Below are 19,160 nucleotides of genomic sequence, written 5' to 3'. Positions count from 1 at the left end.
TGAAAGTAGACTGAATGCTGTTGAAATGAGATCCCTGAGGCGTATGTGTACTAATACCAAATATGATCGTGTGAGAAATGTGGAGTTCCGTAAAGAGTGCAAGGCGTAATGATTAAGATTAAGAAAGGAACGTTTTGATGGTTTGGGCATGTAGAGCGAATGAGCGAAGAAAGGAGTTTAAGGAGAACACCTATATCATGCGAATGCAAATGGTAGCAAAAGTCGGGGACGCCCGAGGAACACATGGAACGATCAAGTGAATCAGATACTCGAGTCAAGACTAGAGGCCCTGTCAAGAGTCAGAATAATAGAAGAGTATGTATGAGACGATTTCTGAATGTGAATGAGGCAAGGAGTGTTTGCAAAGACTGAGTTGCTTGGCGGTCCGTCCTCTCTGCGTACCTGATGGTTAGTTAGTTTGTTAGTTAAATGTTACTTAAATTTTAAAATGTAAATGTAACATATTCGGTAATAACTTTACATGGTTCACGGGTGCTGATATTCATCACGCACCTATGGGATTTGGGATTCAATCCGGAGTCACTCTTAATTGTTAAATATAATTTAATAAAATTATAATACAATTTAATTGCAATTAATGCATTAAAAGTTCTGTCATAAAAAGCTATGCTATGTGTATGGGGGTGTCATTTATTTATTAAGGCGATGCCATACGTAGTAATTCAAAATCATGTCTTTTTGGTTTGAAAATTTGGTGGCCTAGAAATGTTTCAGATGCTTTAATTAAATACTGCGAGTAGAATACATCCTGGCCTTTGAAATGATCGAGTATTTTTTAGATAAGTCTTTTTATAAGCCCAGAAAAAAAATAATGTAAAGGCCTATGAAAACTGCTTTAAAGTTCAAAATCTCCCACTTACGAACCCATTTTCGGTTATGATTTTATTGTGGAAAATTAGGTTATTTATAAAATGATCGAAAAAAATTAAATATTTATGCCTGAACATCCACAAAATAAAATAAAAGGCACTTTTTGGCCATGTTTTTTTCTTGCATAAATCAAAACAGGCGGATGGTGTTAAGCGGGAATTTAAACCTTATCGCCATCTACGTAAGGGTTGTTATTGATAGCGGCTCAATTTAAAATATTACACGACGTAGTGCATCGCCTTAAGAAAAAAAATATTTCCGCTGTTGTTTTTATAGGTATGTTTTTTTTTTCTCAGAGTCAGTTTTTTGTAGTTTTTATTTACTCGAAAATTTTATATGAAATTTTATATATTTATCTGCGTTGCTATTTAGGCTTAAGTAATAGATATTTTATTATTTTAACGTCCCTATGTGTTTAAGATCTATTAATAATTCTTAAATTTTTTGGCTGTAATTTACAAATTTAAAATTGTGCAAAAAGCGTTTTCGATGAAACTATCGGTAGGTACCTAATTAATAATTATTCGCTTTAATTTCTACTGCCATTTTTTGTTTTATTTTGTCCCCATCGAGGCAGGGCCCCGGGCGGGTGACCGAATCGCCTAGGGGACGCTGCGCCTCTGGCACTTACATAAAATAGATTTCGTGGATGACAAAATAAAAAATCTTATTTATTTTTAATGAACAATATATTATTTGTAGATTCAGCGGTATTTTTTTATTACAGTTAATTTTAACACAATATTATGAATGTAAAATAAAAACATTTCTATCCAATTTTTTTGCCCCATGGAATATTAGATTTGATATAATCCATAAGCTTAGCCTTTTCTCATAAACAACGCTCATAACAGCAATAATGGTAACAACGGAGCTCTCACCGGCAGTTTCTCTCCCAAGCATTGAAATCTCCTCTCAATAATCACAAGATCAATCATAATTTATTTTGTTCAAAAAAAAGAATACAAAAAACGGCGGGGCGTTAACGCCCTCTGATTGGTCCGTCAAAAGGAGGAGTGAAGCACGCATCTAAATATGTACTCAAGAACCGCAACACGCAACTAAAGAATTCAGCTGTCGCATAAAAGTAAAAAAGTGGCGTCAACCACGCACAATGTTCAAACATATCCCACTAAATTATGAGACCTTTTTGTTTGTGAGTAGTTTTCTCGACAAAAATAATCAGAATGCTACTTTTAAAAAAGGAAAAAAATTATTCATACATAATATTTATTTGTAGTGTAAATGTATTGGTTTTTTGCCGTGCGGGCAGCATTTTACTGTCACTTACTACTTGCGCCGTGTAGTTGTCAACGCGCTGAATCCCGCAGTGAAAGGCTATTATTCAAGTAGGCTGAAATTTTCGGAATGCAAAATCAGTCGAGTTCGAAACGTAAGCGTGGTCAGATGTCCTGTTATTTTTCTCTGATCGCGGCTGTAAACTTGAATTTTGCGTCGCGTTACTATTACAAGTTTTAATATTTGTGAATCAAACCAAACAATTTAAATTTAATAACTACCGTTGTGCGTAGAAGTGTTCATTTTTTAATATATTGTCAAGTCAGACACTCGTTCAATGTATTTACCAGACGATTTTCTCGTTTATCACAGATCGGAAGACAGGTTAGTGATCAAATATTTATTATTTTTTGACGTTTATGAAAAGTGTTTAAAAGGGTTTGAATTGTTTTTTATTTCTTAGTTTAATTTCGTACAATTTTACAATTGAATGCTATCCAAAAGTGACAACCGTTTCGCCCTTTGAATACGTTTTTTAATCATTTCTAGATTAGATTTGTTTATTTAAATATTATTGTATTTTGTTGACCTCACTACTTAATAAGACCTTAAATATTTACCTGGGTACATCTAGTGATTAACGGGTTTAATTATTTTTTTATTATTAAGTTTTCTTTTATTGTGTAGTCTTGAAAGTATTATTTAGTAATTATTTTTTTATTATTAAGTTTTCTTTTATTGTATAGTCTTGAAAGTACCTACCTATCTACTTAACGACGTGGGCAGATATATTGAAATTGTTTTTTTTTTAAATGAGTTTTTTAATTAAATTGATGATATTAAAATCGTATTACATTTATTTTTAATACATAGGCATTCAATTAACTATACAACGGTGATTATTACCAACCTATAATAAAAGCTACATACATTTTTCTTTAGTTCAACATAAATGAAATCTATCACTATCTTAATGTCTGTACAGTCTAAAATTGTTGTAAACTGAAGTGGCGCCCTCTGTTATTTGCAATAAAAAACCGTTGAATATTTATTATTTTTGATCGACATACTTATCTTTGCAGACTAACCTTAATAATATTTTGCGTTATGCCAGTATCCAGTAGATAATAATAAACAGCAGTTTACAATACATAAATGATTGTTTATCAGTTGTGTAAAATTTAAAACTCGTTTATTCGTAAGGTCCTAAGTATCAGCATTATTATTGAAGTGAAACTTCTTTACGCGCGTCATGCAATTTCGAGGACCGGAGTAAAACCGACTCATGACCGAAACGAAAATGCGGGACCACCGATTAAAGTTCATTTGATCTAGTCAAAGTTTTGAAGTAACATATAAATGCTTCTTAGCTCATCCCGACAACTGGCGTTGGTGGTGTAATGGTCAGCATAGTTGCCTTCCAAGCAGTTGATCCGAGTTCGATTCTCGGCCATCGCACATTATTTTTTTGTTTTTAACGCCTTTTTCATTCAATATCTTATTTTTTAGTAGGTCAGAACATTTTTTAAAAGAAAATAATATTGCAAAATAATAAAAACACTTATCTCACTGTGATAAAACATTACTCCGCTAGAGCGCGCTTTGCGTTATTGTGTTGGATTAAAATTATTATCTAATCCGTATATTATGATAATTGTATTACATTTATTTAATTAATTTATTTATTTTGATAATATGTAATAATTTACAGAAAAAAAAATTAAAACTATCTCCCTCTGATAAAATATCCGTTCGCTAGAGCGCACTACGCGATCTTGTGTGGGATTCTATTTCTGTACATTGTACATTATTTTTAAAAATATATTATATTTTGGGTGTGATGTAGGTAACATTATAAAACATAACAAGCTCTCATATTTTCAGAACCTACATAATATAATCAATTTATGCGGCTTTGCTTACAGTTGGTGCTCAGCGTGGTTGGCTTTCAATCAGTTAAGCGAGGTTCGATTCTCGGCTGTGGCATTTTTGAAGTGAAACCTTGTTGAGGTGGGGGAGCCGCTCACGAACGTTCTCTCTCTTCTCTTCTTTCCTCTCTCTCAGACACCAGCGAACTGCGCCACGCCAAGCATCAGCTGAAACTAGAAGTTTCACTTCTGTCTTGCGTAGGCTTGACACACCCACTTTTTTTTTTATGGTATTATCAATTATTGTTGTCAAAAATAAAACTTTTATTAAGGACGGAAACTAGATATATTCATAGCCAAGCCGACAAATTACGAAAGAAATTATGAAAAAATGTATGAATAATAGGGGATTATCTCTGTTTTTTTTTATTCTTGAAAAAATTACAATAATAAGGGTAGTATTATTTTATTTTTATGTTGACGAATAAATTTTAAAATCAGCCATTTTCGATTTGCCGCCAAAACGGTGCGTTCGTTTTTATTCGTTAAATTCGGTAGCGTTGATGTAATGCCGGGCGACGTTGATAACAGCCATCTTACCAGTCATTGGCGTTTCCTATATCACAATAACGTTGTAGCCAGTTGGAACCGTTTCGAAATTTTTTAAATCAATTATGAAGAAACATATAAAAATTACATACTTCCATTACTACAATCATAATCGGAAAAATAAACGTTAAATCTTTCACTCATTTTTGACAATTGATAAATAGGTACGTGGTAAGAGGAACGCCATTTCATTATTAAATCTTCCATACCAATGAAACTTGCTTCGCAGTTTCTTGAGAAAACAACCTAATGTTTAGATAGACTTGACACGTGACTCCCCCACGCCTCAGGGTTTCTTGTCTCCATCTACCAACTATAACTTCATATAGATAATAGGCTATTAGCTGATAGTTTAACGAACTCTATTTAGATGGCCATCTTACTTAACTACACTAATGGCAGGCAATACCCTCCTAACAGCTGAAGTGACTGCATCTCTGGACCGCGAGAAGAACAGAAGAAAATACACATCTTCTATCTTTGTTGAACGTCACAGCGGTGCTGCCAAGGCCTGTTATCTATGTGGGGATATTGTGTCAGCGCTTTATTAGCAGCAGACACATATCCAGTTTTTTTACCACCTAGAATTCTTGCTGCAGAATCTCTATATTCTATCTTCGTGTCACCTGTTCCTGTTCTTCATTTTAATTCACTTTATTTTTGTAATATTTATGTTTTTTGTAATGCCTGCATCAACTGTAAAGCGCCCCTGAGGTGATATCTCACAAAAGCGGCGCAAATTGTCCAATATTATTATTATTATTATATATTTATGGGTGTTTGCACGATGTTTTGTTTTATACCGATCCTCGTATGTGAACTATAATAATAATAATAACATGGCATTTATATAGCGCAGTTTAGTGTCATTTCACTTCAAGTGCGCTTATCGGGTCCCACATGAATCATTATTTTCGATACTGTGAGTATCTTTCATTCTGGATACGGTGGAACGTGCCACAAAGATACTAAAGATTATTTTAGCCCCCCAGGCCTCTGGCATATTCTGTGACAAGGTCTTACATAAGGTTATATAAAAGTGCACATTTTCATTCTTCTGTGGTTAACATCTAGATTTGAATTTAAAGCGTGGTGTTTTCTCTTTCTAACACATGTTTCATCATATTTATCGCCATGATATAAGGGAGATGAGTAAGGGAGACAAACAATTTCTATGAGACCTTATGAGTTGTTCCCAAAAGCGAACAAACTAGTCTGAGAGGTTTAATGAAGTGACAATTAAATAAAGTTTACTTGCGCACGTCGGGATTTGAACCTGCAATTTTTAGATTGCTAGTCGAGAGCTTTACCCCATGACAACGGAGGCCGTCGTTGGTTGGCTAAGATTGTTCTCATATTATGGCCCCACCTCCCACGATGTGAAGCACTGTAATTAAAATGTATTTAATTCAAAGATTTCATACAACTTCATGATAATTATCGTCTATTATTTATCAAATTTAATAGTTCGAACTTAACTACTAACACAGAAGAAAGCTTAAATGCTATGTCTGTTTTGTATGTATTTTAGAACAATGCGCTCTAATGAATTTTAAAGGGAGTTTGTTTTCACTTTGCGAGGCGAGTATGGGTAGGTACCGCCGCCCGGGAACCATTCATTCGATAACCAAAACTCCTGCCATAGGTCACCCCAAGTAGTTAGCTACGTTTGGTGACTTAGGAGGGGTGTCTGTGTTTCTCTTTGATATTTGATTCCATACGACTCGGTGTACAAAAACGTGTGTCCGGTACCCCAATGCTATTAAAATGTTAAGTGTTTTTCTGATATTTAACAGTTTGCTCTCGATAGACGTGCCAGGTTCAATATTTTTCACGAATGTCTCTTTAGAGGCAAGAAAATGATAGGAGAAGGAGAAGCGGAAAACAAAAACAAGCTGAAATCAAGATTAAAAAACTAACGCTCAATCAATTCCTTTATTCCTACCATCTTAATATTGGCTTATGAGGTATCCATCTTTACCGGCCGATTAAACTCCAAATTCCTTCCATTCCTCAGAGCACGTGTTCAGGACAGGGAACAGGAGTGCTCCTGAGGGTGATACAATCTTATCACCAGCGTGTCATATCGCTATGATGAGAGTCTCTTCAAGACCAGGGTCAATCGTCTGGGGTACCTACGCGGAGAAAAATTACCCTGTTAAAAAAGTGACAGCATGCCAACTTCCTGATAAAATATTAGTCATCTAGAATATATCGAGAACACGTGTTCTTTTCGTAATATATACCATGACGGAATGCGACAATATCAGTATGTCATTATCAATATCAGTACCTACCTATTTGTGTGAACATTCGCTTTAGACTGATAGGAACTTTTTCAATACCTACATTCGTTATGGGTCTGCAGTCCAATTTTTAACAGGAAAACGAATAATTTAACCAGATTTTTAATAAATTAACAGCACTTCGTATCAGTAAGTTTTCTCCGTGTAGCCAAATAAACTACGTGATCTGTCCTCCTCTCGTAAAGTCTCGTGACAGTGACGGACCTCACTCACACAGTAGTACAATAAGAATCAACGTTAAATTATATATGTGTACATTAATAAATAATAAAGTAGATTTTAAAACTTCACCTAGTCCCGCAGGCCATTGAAGTAAGTAATTACCTACCCAGCACTTAAACAAATCGATAGAAAATTGTTATTTAATTACCAAACGTTACGTGTGATTCTGGTCTATTAAGCCGGTTAATGTTGTTAGTTGTTAAAATGTAGAGCTAACCGTGAATAATTTTCTTACAACAAACAATGCATAGTTGTACAAACACATCGGTGGCTTCACTCCTTTTTTTTAACATCAACTCCACACAGGAAGGAGGCACTGAAGAAAATAACAAATTCCCTCAGGGCCTATGAAAATTTGGCTTGTTTTGCGAGTATGCACCGGTACCGAAGAAGTCAATGACGCTAGTTCCTCATTGCATCTTCCATTACAATACCGGTAGAACAAGGACGCCCTAGTGCGCCCTACTATCGAATTTGGCAGCTATCTCTGGTACGGAGCCCCAAAATACCTGAAAAAAACCCTTGACTCGGTCCGTTTGATAGATACCCCAATCGTAACAAACGGACTGCAATCTTTAGAGCTCAGGCGTCAGGTAGGTATGCTGTCCTTGTTCTATCGGTATTACAATGGAAGATGCTCTGAGGAACTAGCGTCATTGATCCCTTCGGCACCGGTGCGTAGTCGGGATACACGCCAAACGCGCGCCCAACATTTGTACACGGTTGACATTTGTCACATGAGAACGGGTCGCTTCTACGATTCGTTCTTAAGTTCAACAGCTCGGCTGTGGAACGAACTGCCGGCCTCTGTGTTTCCTCCCTCCTACAACATGGGACTCTTCAAGACTCATGTTCACTCCTTTCTCTCCACAAAAAGACCCCCCACACAGCATCCCCAAAGATGACATAGGCCCATAGATAATATAAAAATCATTTATATTCTCATGAATCTAAGCTTCTTTTCAATATACTATAATAAGCCAGGTTTTGAAGTTTCCGGTAATTGTTTGGTTTCGGTTTCCTCCTTATTGTACTTTTATGTTTAATGTCCACCTATTATATAATATTTTAATGTTTTCCTGTTTTATATAATATTTTAATTTTAAAGTTCTTATTTTTCGTGCACTGTTATTGTCTTTTATTGTTGTCCTCTACTAAAATAGCACTGTTATTGTTAAATTTTATTCTCTGCTTTTGTGTAAACCGTTTGTTCTTTATTTCATATTATGTTATTAATTTTTTTTAAAGGAACACAATAGGAAATTTTATTTTTAAGTTTATTATAGCTAAGCGCACTTGAAGTGAAACAACACAAAACTGCGCTATATAAATGCTAGGTTATTTTTATTATTAGGTATATAGGCCCTGAGGGAAATTATTTTCTTCAGGGCCTCCTGTGTGGCGTTAATATATAAAAAAAGGACAACATACCTACCTGACGCCTGTGCACTAAGGATTGCAATCCGTTTGTTGAGAGGATTTGTTAAGATCAACAGGAAGGTTTGCTTGCGTCAAGGGTGTTTTTGAAGTGAAACTTCTTTACGCGCGTCATGCAATTTCGAGGACCGGAGTAAAACCGACTCATGACCGAAACGAAAATGCGGGACCACCGATTAAAGTTCATTTGATCTAGTCAAAGTTTTGAAGTAACATATAAATGCTTCTTAGCTCATCCCGACAACTGGCGTTGGTGGTGTAATGGTCAGCATAGTTGCCTTCCAAGCAGTTGATCCGAGTTCGATTCTCGGCCATCGCACATTATTTTTTTGTTTTTAACGCCTTTTTCATTCAATATCTTATTTTTTAGTAGGTCAGAACATTTTTTAAAAGAAAATAATATTGCAAAATAATAAAAACACTTATCTCACTGTGATAAAACATTACTCCGCTAGAGCGCGCTTTGCGTTATTGTGTTGGATTAAAATTATTATCTAATCCGTATATTATGATAATTGTATTACATTTATTTAATTAATTTATTTATTTTGATAATATGTAATAATTTACAGAAAAAAAAATTAAAACTATCTCCCTCTGATAAAATATCCGTTCGCTAGAGCGCACTACGCGATCTTGTGTGGGATTCTATTTCTGTACATTGTACATTATTTTTAAAAATATATTATATTTTGGGTGTGATGTAGGTAACATTATAAAACATAACAAGCTCTCATATTTTCAGAACCTACATAATATAATCAATTTATGCGGCTTTGCTTACAGTTGGTGCTCAGCGTGGTTGGCTTTCAATCAGTTAAGCGAGGTTCGATTCTCGGCTGTGGCATTTTTGAAGTGAAACCTTGTTGAGGTGGGGGAGCCGCTCACGAACGTTCTCTCTCTTCTCTTCTTTCCTCTCTCTCAGACACCAGCGAACTGCGCCACGCCAAGCATCAGCTGAAACTAGAAGTTTCACTTCTGTCTTGCGTAGGCTTGACACACCCACTTTTTTTTCAGTTATGTTACTTATGTGCCTTCTGACGCCCAACTTTTAAAACAAGATAACCGGGCAACTTAGGTCAGTTACAATTCAACACACTCTTGTGATATAAAGTCATGAACATTGTGATGAATAAGCACTGTCCTGAGTTGCCATAGAACCGAAAATAGGCCTCCCCCTCTTCAAAATTTTATCGATTTTTGGAGATCAAACCAAACCGGAATAAATTTTTAGCTATAGAAGTCAAGCCATTTTTTTTTAATATTCAATGGGAAGAATGATTTCAAATTCAAATTGAAGCGTTAAAATTCGGACTTAACCGATCCGTAAAAAAATACAGGTATTTTTTTATACAAATCTTGTAATGACAAAATACTTAAATGTGTACTAAGATGTATAGGTACCTATGTACGTGCAAATAAATGCAGATAATAAAAATATATATCAAGAACATGCGCAGTTTTCATCCGTTGTATTTTTGTAAACGGTATTTTCTCACGTAAACCACGCAGGCTTTAAAATAACTTCAATGGCTGAATTTGTGGTCAAAACGTGCGTCCGTCAAAACTGTTGATAACTCCACATAATTAATAATGTGATTTTTTGTTAATGTTGAATTTTTTCTAAGCGTTCTCCCGTGACCATTTGATAAAACAAGTTTTCAGTAGGTAGGTACCTACACTTCAAGTCCCGGAAGATACTTTCAGAATTGCCCTAGTAAATACTGTTCATAAATACAAATTAAATCGGGTTCAAATCTTTTCGTGTCCAAATAAACTTTATTTAATTAATTTGTTTAATTTCATAATTTATTAATTTAAATAATATGTAGAATACTTGCGGCACGTTCCAGATAGGAATATACCTACTCTCAGTATCGCCTTGGTAGAAGACCACAATTCAAAATGGAAACGTTGCTTGAAATAGCTTTAGTTTTGTTTCTTTCACCTTTCACTTTCCCATCTCCTTCCTCTGCCTACTACCTTCAGCCTCACAGCATACCCCAATTGGAGATGCCATAGTCTCACTAGCTCCAGACGGTTGGGATTAGTTGAGACTATTCTGCGGTATTCATATTAAAAATAAAATCTGACAAATATATAGTTATTCCCGACCTTTGACACCATTTTCTCTAGCCTTCCAATGTTTACCAGTATTAGGGATGTCACATGGTCAGTTGGTTAAATAGTTTTAAATAGGATATGAGAAAATATATTAAAAACTCGTTAAAATCACTCACATAGACTAGAGACTTTAGCTGCACAGATAGTTGCATTGCAACAGTTGCTGTCATAAAAATCCATTACTGTATATGGAGTTGCTATGAAGGTGCACACACGAGAGACTTTTTAGTTGTGGCTGCCGGCTTCTTGAGTACGCACTCAATTTGAAGACGGCGACTGCGACGAAATAGTTGCTGCAACTAAAGTCTCTCGTTTGCGGGCTCCCTCAACTGCAAAATAAATTATTCTGCCAAGATAGAAATTTATACAAGCTGAAAGAATGTAGGTAGGTACCAACAAATTAATGTTTTAGGACGCTTTCCTTTCGAAATATAGGTTCATAACTATGTTTTTTAGCTATGGAAATTCGTTTCTGAAGATTTCAGTGTTTATTGTCGACCTAAATTCTTCAATTCTAACCTTTTTGTACGTACGTGATTATTGTCATGTACTCTACTTGCATGCATAGCGACTAGAAGGGCAACCGTAAAAAATACAAATATGCAGTTTTCTAGTCGCATATTTTTTATATATTTTCTGACATCGATCACCTATAGTTTTAACTATCACACCGAAAAAGTATTCCTAAATAATTTTGAATCCCTTCAAATTATTGCTGGCTGTTTCCTGATAAACTTTTAGTAAATTCCCAATATTTCGGAACACGTGTTCATGCACCTTGATAATACACTAGTACAATGACGGAAGGCGGAAATATTAGGATTTTTATGAAAAACTGTTGAAAAACCGACATCGTGATAATAGATTTGTTAAAAACGGGATTTCAAAACCTTAAGGAATAAATTGATAGGTGTCATAAATTTTTTTTAGTAAAATGTTAATGTATTATCATGATATGTGTTCATAAAAATCGAAATATGTTCGAATTTCCTCATTATATATTATCAAGGAAAATACATGTGCATGAACACTTGTTCCGATATATTCTAAATTTACTAAAATTTTATCGGGAAACGGTCTGCAATCCCGTTTTTAATTGGATTACCAATCTACCTTTTCATCTAATTGGTCATGTTTCAATGCCAAATTTCTTTTCTACAATTTTGCTATTAAATTGGTGTGATTTACAGCCCTTGTTCCAAGTCCACCTCTACGTGGACGATACATCTTGTAAATAATGTATTGCTGTACCTTACCTTCTGTTGGTTAGCTTCAAAATGGTGAACGTGCATTTTCATGAAATACGTTGCAAGTCCCTTCGCGTACAATGTTCGCCCGTTGATGCGGGCGTTTTCCGATAAGGCCACATCAATATGCATTTAGGTGTTCCACATGTCCTCAACCGGAGGGGAAACAATATAATTACACTTACCTCACAACGGGTATCCGCAAAATCAAGCAAAGAAGTAGGCTCGAACACCACCCGTGATCCGTGACACCATTGGTGAAAGTAAGAACCAATCGAATTTTTATAATATTTTCATCCATCTTCTAATTTTCTTCTTCTTTTTTTCTACGCCCTCTCCTTCGGATGTTGGCCATCATCGGGGCAATATTAACCAAGCTGAATTGCACTCTTACAAGTTACGTAGGTTTCGAAGTCATGAGGTTCGGCTTTTTCGTGTTCGTCTATCATCCCTGCATCAATTTAGTGATCACGAGGAGAGACAACTACACGATATATTAATAATAGTAATTTACAGTGTATCTTTAAACGCAATAAAATCATTTGTCGGGAGATTTTTGCTGTATTTTAAACGAGTCATGTTTTATTTAATGCTAAATAAGTATTTTGATTAATCTTTATAACAAATTAGTGTACATTATGAATACCAAAAAATATGCTTTATATAAATTGAAGGTTTTTTTATCGTTTCGCTTGAGTAGAATACAAATAAAATACTAAATAAAATATAAATGTAAACTACTAAAAAAGGATCTTTTCAATAGAAATTTATGAATGCGTAAAGAAAACAACTTTAAAAAATACAGTATTATAGCTAAGATTATCTGTGACAGTTTCACTTGCTTAACTTTTTTGCTTTCTTATAAAATTATTTACAAGATAAATAAAAACCAGTTTTGTGCTTGAAATCGAACGTTTTTAGAAGCGATTTTAATGCCTATTACCTACAATATAAGGTATATTAAGAATATACACATTTTTGGCTTGTAGCTTCCTCTTATTTTTTATAGTTTTTTTTAATATTAGCGCGCTCCCTCTAACATTCGTATTTACATATGTCCCTTTTAAATTTTTTCCCAGTGGTAGTGAAAATTAACACAGATATCCGTAACCTAATAGCAGTAGATTATCAAAGTTCCCCCCAGTTTAAAAGTCGCCCAATATTACGGTACCTAATATTTTCAATTCACAGTCTTTCTTGGGCTATAAATTAGTTAATTTAGCGCAATATCTGTCGGTATTTTGATGATATATCTATGCGTCATCAAACCACACGCTTTATATGCATCTCTTGTGTCAATGTTTGATTTAATGTCCAGATTACATAGATCATTAGTTTGAATTTTAAAACGTTGACATAATACAACACTCTAACTAGCTTATTTTTTTTAGTTTTTGTAAGTTTTAGAGTAATTTGATTAAACTACGCTAATAATACGCGGGGGTTGTAAACAGTGGCTAGATTCAGATAACTTGAGTTCTCGAAATTCCACGGAAAACATTGTGACATTTATTACATTATTGACACCGGAAATAGAAACATTCCATACACATTTTCCGGAAAATTGAACCTTAAATATAGTTTAAGGTGAATATAGTAGGTTCGAGGTAAACCGCAATGCCACTGAAATGCACAAGGAAATTAATTTAATTTATTTATTTATTTTATTTTAATATTACATTTAGTTACAATAGTGACGTATTGCCCATCTCACTAGATGTGGAACGCCTGTGTTGAGATGGCAATTTACATAGTGGTTGTTAACTAGGTTTTAGCTAATTAGCCAGTATTTTTTTGTTTTTTTGTTTTAAATTATACAATTCAAGAATGAATGTAGAAGGTGGAGGCGATTATTTCACAATTTCCGAAAACATAACATCTTTTAATAAATGTTTTCCAATTACTAATCTTCTTAATATGTATATAAAAATGAGCCTGCGTATGTTTGTCCTCGCAAAATTCGAAAAGTAGTCGATCGATATCGCTGAAAATTTCATAGTTTGTTCTTTATCTCTGGAGTGTTTAAAGAGTGGTTTGAAAGGTATAAAAGTCGGTGACGATCGAAGGAAACTTAACCCATTTAACCTCATTCGAATGCAGAAAAGCATTGGAATGATAATCAGTATAACGTAATTTTAATCAATAGTAAAAATGTGGACTTCACAAAACTACACGAAGTGATAGTAGAATAAGTCGAGGACGCCCGTAAACTTTTTTAATTATTTACAATAATATTATTTCCATTTTACAAATACACCCAGTTTCTGGTACAACTATTCACGACCTCAAAACCTTACTCATATCCATTACATGTATGGCCCCGAGCAACGCGGGTACACGTCAGCTATCGAAATTATATTTAAAAAAAACAGTTAGGTGTTTGCCTTATGTCTTTCAATTTTATGTAATGAAATTACTGGGCAACGATTTTCTATATTTTTTACTCAAATTGTTTAAAATTGGAACATTACTGTATAAATTAATTCTTATCGTCAAAAATGTCTTTTTAGTGCTTATTTAAAAAACACTTTAAAAGGATATTCGTTGTAAGTAAACTACACTTGAAATAGGTACCTACTTCTTCAGCCAACGTTTCGAAGAGCCTTACCTCAAATGATTAACAGTTTTATACTATTGTCTGTGAGAATTGTAGGTAATTGTTTTACAATTTGTTGATGCGGCGCCTCGTATCTAGGCGGATCAGTATCGTGTCGTTCATTCATTCATTATCCCATAACATTCCGTGTTTGTACATTGTAATTTTGCTAAAGATGCACTTCAGAAAAAAGCATTCTCTATAACGAAAGTATCAAACAATAACATTTATGAATGGAATCGCTCTTATCTCGGAGTATCTTAATGACCAAACAATTGACTGAGAAAGCTCCGGAAAGAAAAAAACATGGACTATTTTTACCTGCCCACGAAACAACAGTAGGTAGCAACATTTTGTTAGGTTGTAAATCATAGTTTCAATATTGTGCTTTTTTTACACAATACCTTTTCATTCATGAATTCATCGCATGAATGAATAATTATTTTTAAATAGCTTATATTTCAACCGTGCTTACGAGTACGTCATAGAATATTGTAAGTGTATTTGAAAAAACCTAACCTAACATGAAATATGGGTATCATTTCGACGAGCTGAAGGCAAACCACGCGGCCATGTTTCCAATATTATGTCCTCTGCCTGCAAAACTGTATCCAAAATTCTCCAATAATGAATGGGTTTTCTATATTATCTACCTGTGGATAATGTGAATAACACGTTACACATTTTTACGCAGCATCACGTTCATTGGTCAAATATATTGTAAGTATTCTTATAGTTTTGTCTTATTGATCGATGAACTAGTGGATGCAATATTTTAGAATTGCAAGCTGTGATAAATTCTAGTAAAAAAAATTCTTTGCGCTTGATTTTGTGTGATTTTTCACAATAAACGGCGCTATCCACATCATCCAAATATTATTTTTCTACATTCTGACAAAACAATTTAAATACTGCGCTCTGCTCCCTACGATCGGCTAAGGTTCGGGAATCTTAATCGGAACCCGACGTGCGTGCGCAATGCGCATTGCTTGCTGTACAAGCAAATTGCTAAAAACTAACTCTATGGATTGCCTGCACTACATTATCCGGTTTCTACACTAGTGGATTGACTTCATAAGGAACTTCAATCATTTGCTTCTTGGTTATACACAAGCCTGTGGATGCGGAGGGAAGAGTCCAAGATGGCTGCGCCAAGCGCTGAAAATACGTGGTTTAATAATAATTTTTTTTTTCTATTTTTAGTCCGCAGTCCGCATACGGAAGATCCGGTGGCAGTGGATCAGGAAGTGGATATCCTACCGGAAGCAGCGTCCAGATGCAGTACTTCCCTGGAAGTCCAGGGCCCGCGGACTTGGGCCAGCCTATCTGGGCACCCACAGGTAACTTTCTAGAACTTCTTCGCTTAACACAAAATTCAAATAACTCTTATTTGGTCAATTGAAATGTGAACACAACGTTGACCATTCATTGAAGCCATTCAACTGACAGGTCAGTGGCTAAGTTTTCTTCGACTTTTGCGCTTACTGTAGTGGTGGTAGGAGATTTTCAAATATCGTCAGGTTATTCGTAACACGGGAATGTTTATCATTGTTTTAATTTTTTTTACAAAAGTCTCAGTAAAAGGATCAATTTTTGGAGTAGCTCTCTGGACTCGAGGGCTACATCTTGCCACTAGCATTTTTCTCAAGGCCCACTAGTGTACAGTCACGTGATTAAGTCAGTGCCATCGATCCAGCAAATGGCGGCGATTGTTGTTGATAATCGTTGTTACTGCTGTAACAACTGCTGTTGCGTTTTGTTCTACCCCAAGCACATTAAATAATATAATCAAAGTGATCTATTAATAATGTGACTATGACTGGCCTAAACCTATTAGAGAATTGGATCGAATCCTCGGAGTAATGTAATTATATGTGTATGTTCAGCAGGAAGTATGTCCACCCTGTCGAGCGTGGACGAGTACAGTGGGCGGCCCTCCCCGCAAGGCTCCAATGGGGGCGGCGTCCTCCCCGCCTTCTCGCAGAGGTTCGGCAACCCCTTCACGGCGCACTCCCGCCCTGCGCCGCCCTACACCCCTCAGCCCGCCTACACCTCGCAGGTCAGTCAGTCAGTCTCAATATACCTAGTGCAGTTTTGTGAAGGTTCACCTCGAGTGAGCTTTACACGAAATAACATAACTGTGATCTAATACCTAAATGTTAAAAAAAGATATATTATGAATGCAATTACACATTTAAATTCATTTCGATATAATACAAATTCAATTACATTTTTTTTTAGATTATACCTGAACGAGCTTTTATTCTGTGTAGATATGTGTGTTTTGTATATCTACATTTTATCTATCTGATGGTTATTTAGTGGCATTCAAGACATAGAAAAACAACATCGTGAAAGCAATGTCAACCACACCAATTCCCATATGTGTCGTCTCTTGGATTCTCTTCAATTTAATCAATAATTATTCATTTTCAATTCTTGCTGAAAGAATAAACAGTCTTGAAAAATTGAGTAAGTTTAACTGATTGCTGAACATTCCTCAGGCCCAAGAGCTGTGGTCCAACTACGCAACGGAGTCAGGTCTGGCCTACGACACCGGCAGAAGTCAACCCTCGGCCAACCAAACCTCAACTGGAGCCAACAGTGCAAGAGCCAGGAACACCGGAAACCTTTCTGCAGCCGCTTCCCTATCAGCCAGTAAGTCTTGTTCATATCATGTTATTATTTACCTTCTGTGCCGTTTCATTAATTCAATGTTAGATAACTGTATTAATTAAACTTAATCTTTATAATTTAAACTTACTGTTATAAAATCCTGTAAATTTATTAAACATCTGGTCAAAATATTCATTTTCCTGTTAAAAAAATAACTGCAGGCCTTTAACGAAAGAATTCACAGAGTTCATAACAAAGTTTCAGTTAAAAGCAAGTGTTTCATGAGTACGACCGAACACGTAATACCTACTGATATTAATATTGACATATTATAATATTTATTAGGAAAAGAACACGTCTTCTCGATATATTCTGAATGACTAATATTTTTTCAAGAAATTGGCATGCTATCACTTTTTTAACAGGATCATTTTTCGCTGTATTTTAGGGCGATTTTAAATCACAACGTGGACTCTCTCGAAAGTAGCGATTAGCTAATTGAGTCGTGAAGTTGCAAAACCCATCCTGGAATTTTTCGTAAATGTGGAGATCACGATGAACTGCTTGGAACACCTAAAATATGAAAATAATATACTTTTATGCTAAATATGAAGTTAATTATCCATTATTCTTTTAATACTCAGGGAAAAATAAAAATTTAATATTTATTTTAAATTTAGTTCAAATTTCCAGAGCGGGTTTTGCATCTCCACGACTCAATTAAGCTCATTGGGCTTAGCATAGACCAAATCAATTGTATTGCAGTCATAAATTGATAAAGGCAGAGACAGAACAAGGAAAAACTGAAAATGTCCTTTTTTAAATGAACCTCTTTAAGATTCTCTGATCTTTATTTGTCTAAATGATTAAATGCACACAACTAGGAACTATTCAAAAGAATAATTTCATATTTTATTTGCACACCAATGAAATAAAGGTATTTTTATATCTTCTCGTATATTTAGTGTTATAATACAGGGTTTTTCAATAAGAGGTGTTATTTTGATATTCAATCGTAAAAGATCAACGGTTTCGTTACTTGTGTGGCACGTAGTGTCGTCTTGTTGAAAGTAAACAATAATATATAATAACAATGTCCAGATCAATACCATCCAATTTCGGCCATAAAAAATCATTAATCATCTCTCGATAGCGCAATTCATTCACCGTAACTGTTGCTCCAGCCTCATTTTCGAAAAATTAAGGTCCAATGACTCCGCCGGACCATAAACCGCACCAAACAGTCACACGTTGAGAATAGAGAGGCTTTTTCCACAATAACTTTTGGGTTTTCCGAGCCCCAGATGCGACAATTTTGCTTGTTGACGAAGCCACCGAGGTGGAAATGGGCCTCATCACTCAAGTTGATTTGCATTTGATTCACTCAAGTGAATTTTAATAATTTCAATGCGTTGTTGAAGCGTGTATCATTCCATTTATATTAATGGCGTAGTTTCTACTTGTCAAATGTTAAAAAATGACAGCTTCAAAAGTAACATCTACCGAAATAGCGGGCTATTCAAAATAACACCTCTTATTGGAAAACCCTGTATTAAATCTGTATTGGGTACGGCACACTTTAGGAATAATTTTAAAAACATGACCCATAATACTAAATAACTGTTTTTAAGTTTTTTATAGTAAAGCGCACTTGAAGTGAAATGACATTAAGCTGCGCTATATAAATTACGTTAGTCTGATCGCACCATCGTGTAAGATATTGATACACAAAAACATACATACACACTGCATATTATATGTCAATATCTGATTATTTAATGGCCGTAAAATCTTTATAACATTTTTTTTAATTAAAATAAATTGATTTCATAATTATAATGTCAGATGTCAGCAATCTTGTTGTGTTTGTTTTCCAAATGCACTGATAAGAACTTCTGTTCTTTTAATTTGTGCATTTTTTATCTCTCAATTGTCATTTATGTCAAAAGGCGAATCCGGTTTAACTTTTCCAAATATTGGATACCTACATATATAATTTTAATTT

At 34.9% G+C, this 19,160-nt stretch overlaps 1 protein-coding gene across 5 annotated transcripts in view; it reads left to right on the top strand.

Annotated features, from left to right (window-relative positions):
* LOC149411351 (uncharacterized) overlaps positions 1 to 19,160 on the top strand; it is a 165,017-nt gene that overhangs the window by 126,326 nt on the left and 19,531 nt on the right. For 3 of the 5 annotated variants that reach the window (XM_089647047.1, XM_089647046.1, XM_089647044.1), the window contains exons 3-5: positions 15,743 to 15,879; positions 16,426 to 16,598; positions 17,044 to 17,197. In XM_089647047.1, the coding sequence (XP_089503173.1) occupies positions 15,743 to 15,879; positions 16,426 to 16,598; positions 17,044 to 17,197 (464 nt within the window). Of the gene's footprint in view, positions 1 to 2,293; positions 2,515 to 15,742; positions 15,880 to 16,425; positions 16,599 to 17,043; positions 17,198 to 19,160 lie in introns of those variants that run through there. The other 2 variants (XM_089647048.1, XM_089647045.1) reach the window with 2 other exon arrangements.

Source organism: Hesperophylax consimilis, chromosome 26 (assembly GCF_061612785.1).
Source record: "Hesperophylax consimilis isolate HC1 chromosome 26, BYU_Hcon_1.0, whole genome shotgun sequence".
Taxonomy (NCBI): Eukaryota; Metazoa; Arthropoda; class Insecta; order Trichoptera; family Limnephilidae; genus Hesperophylax; species Hesperophylax consimilis.
This window is presented reverse-complemented; position numbering and strand designations above follow the sequence as displayed.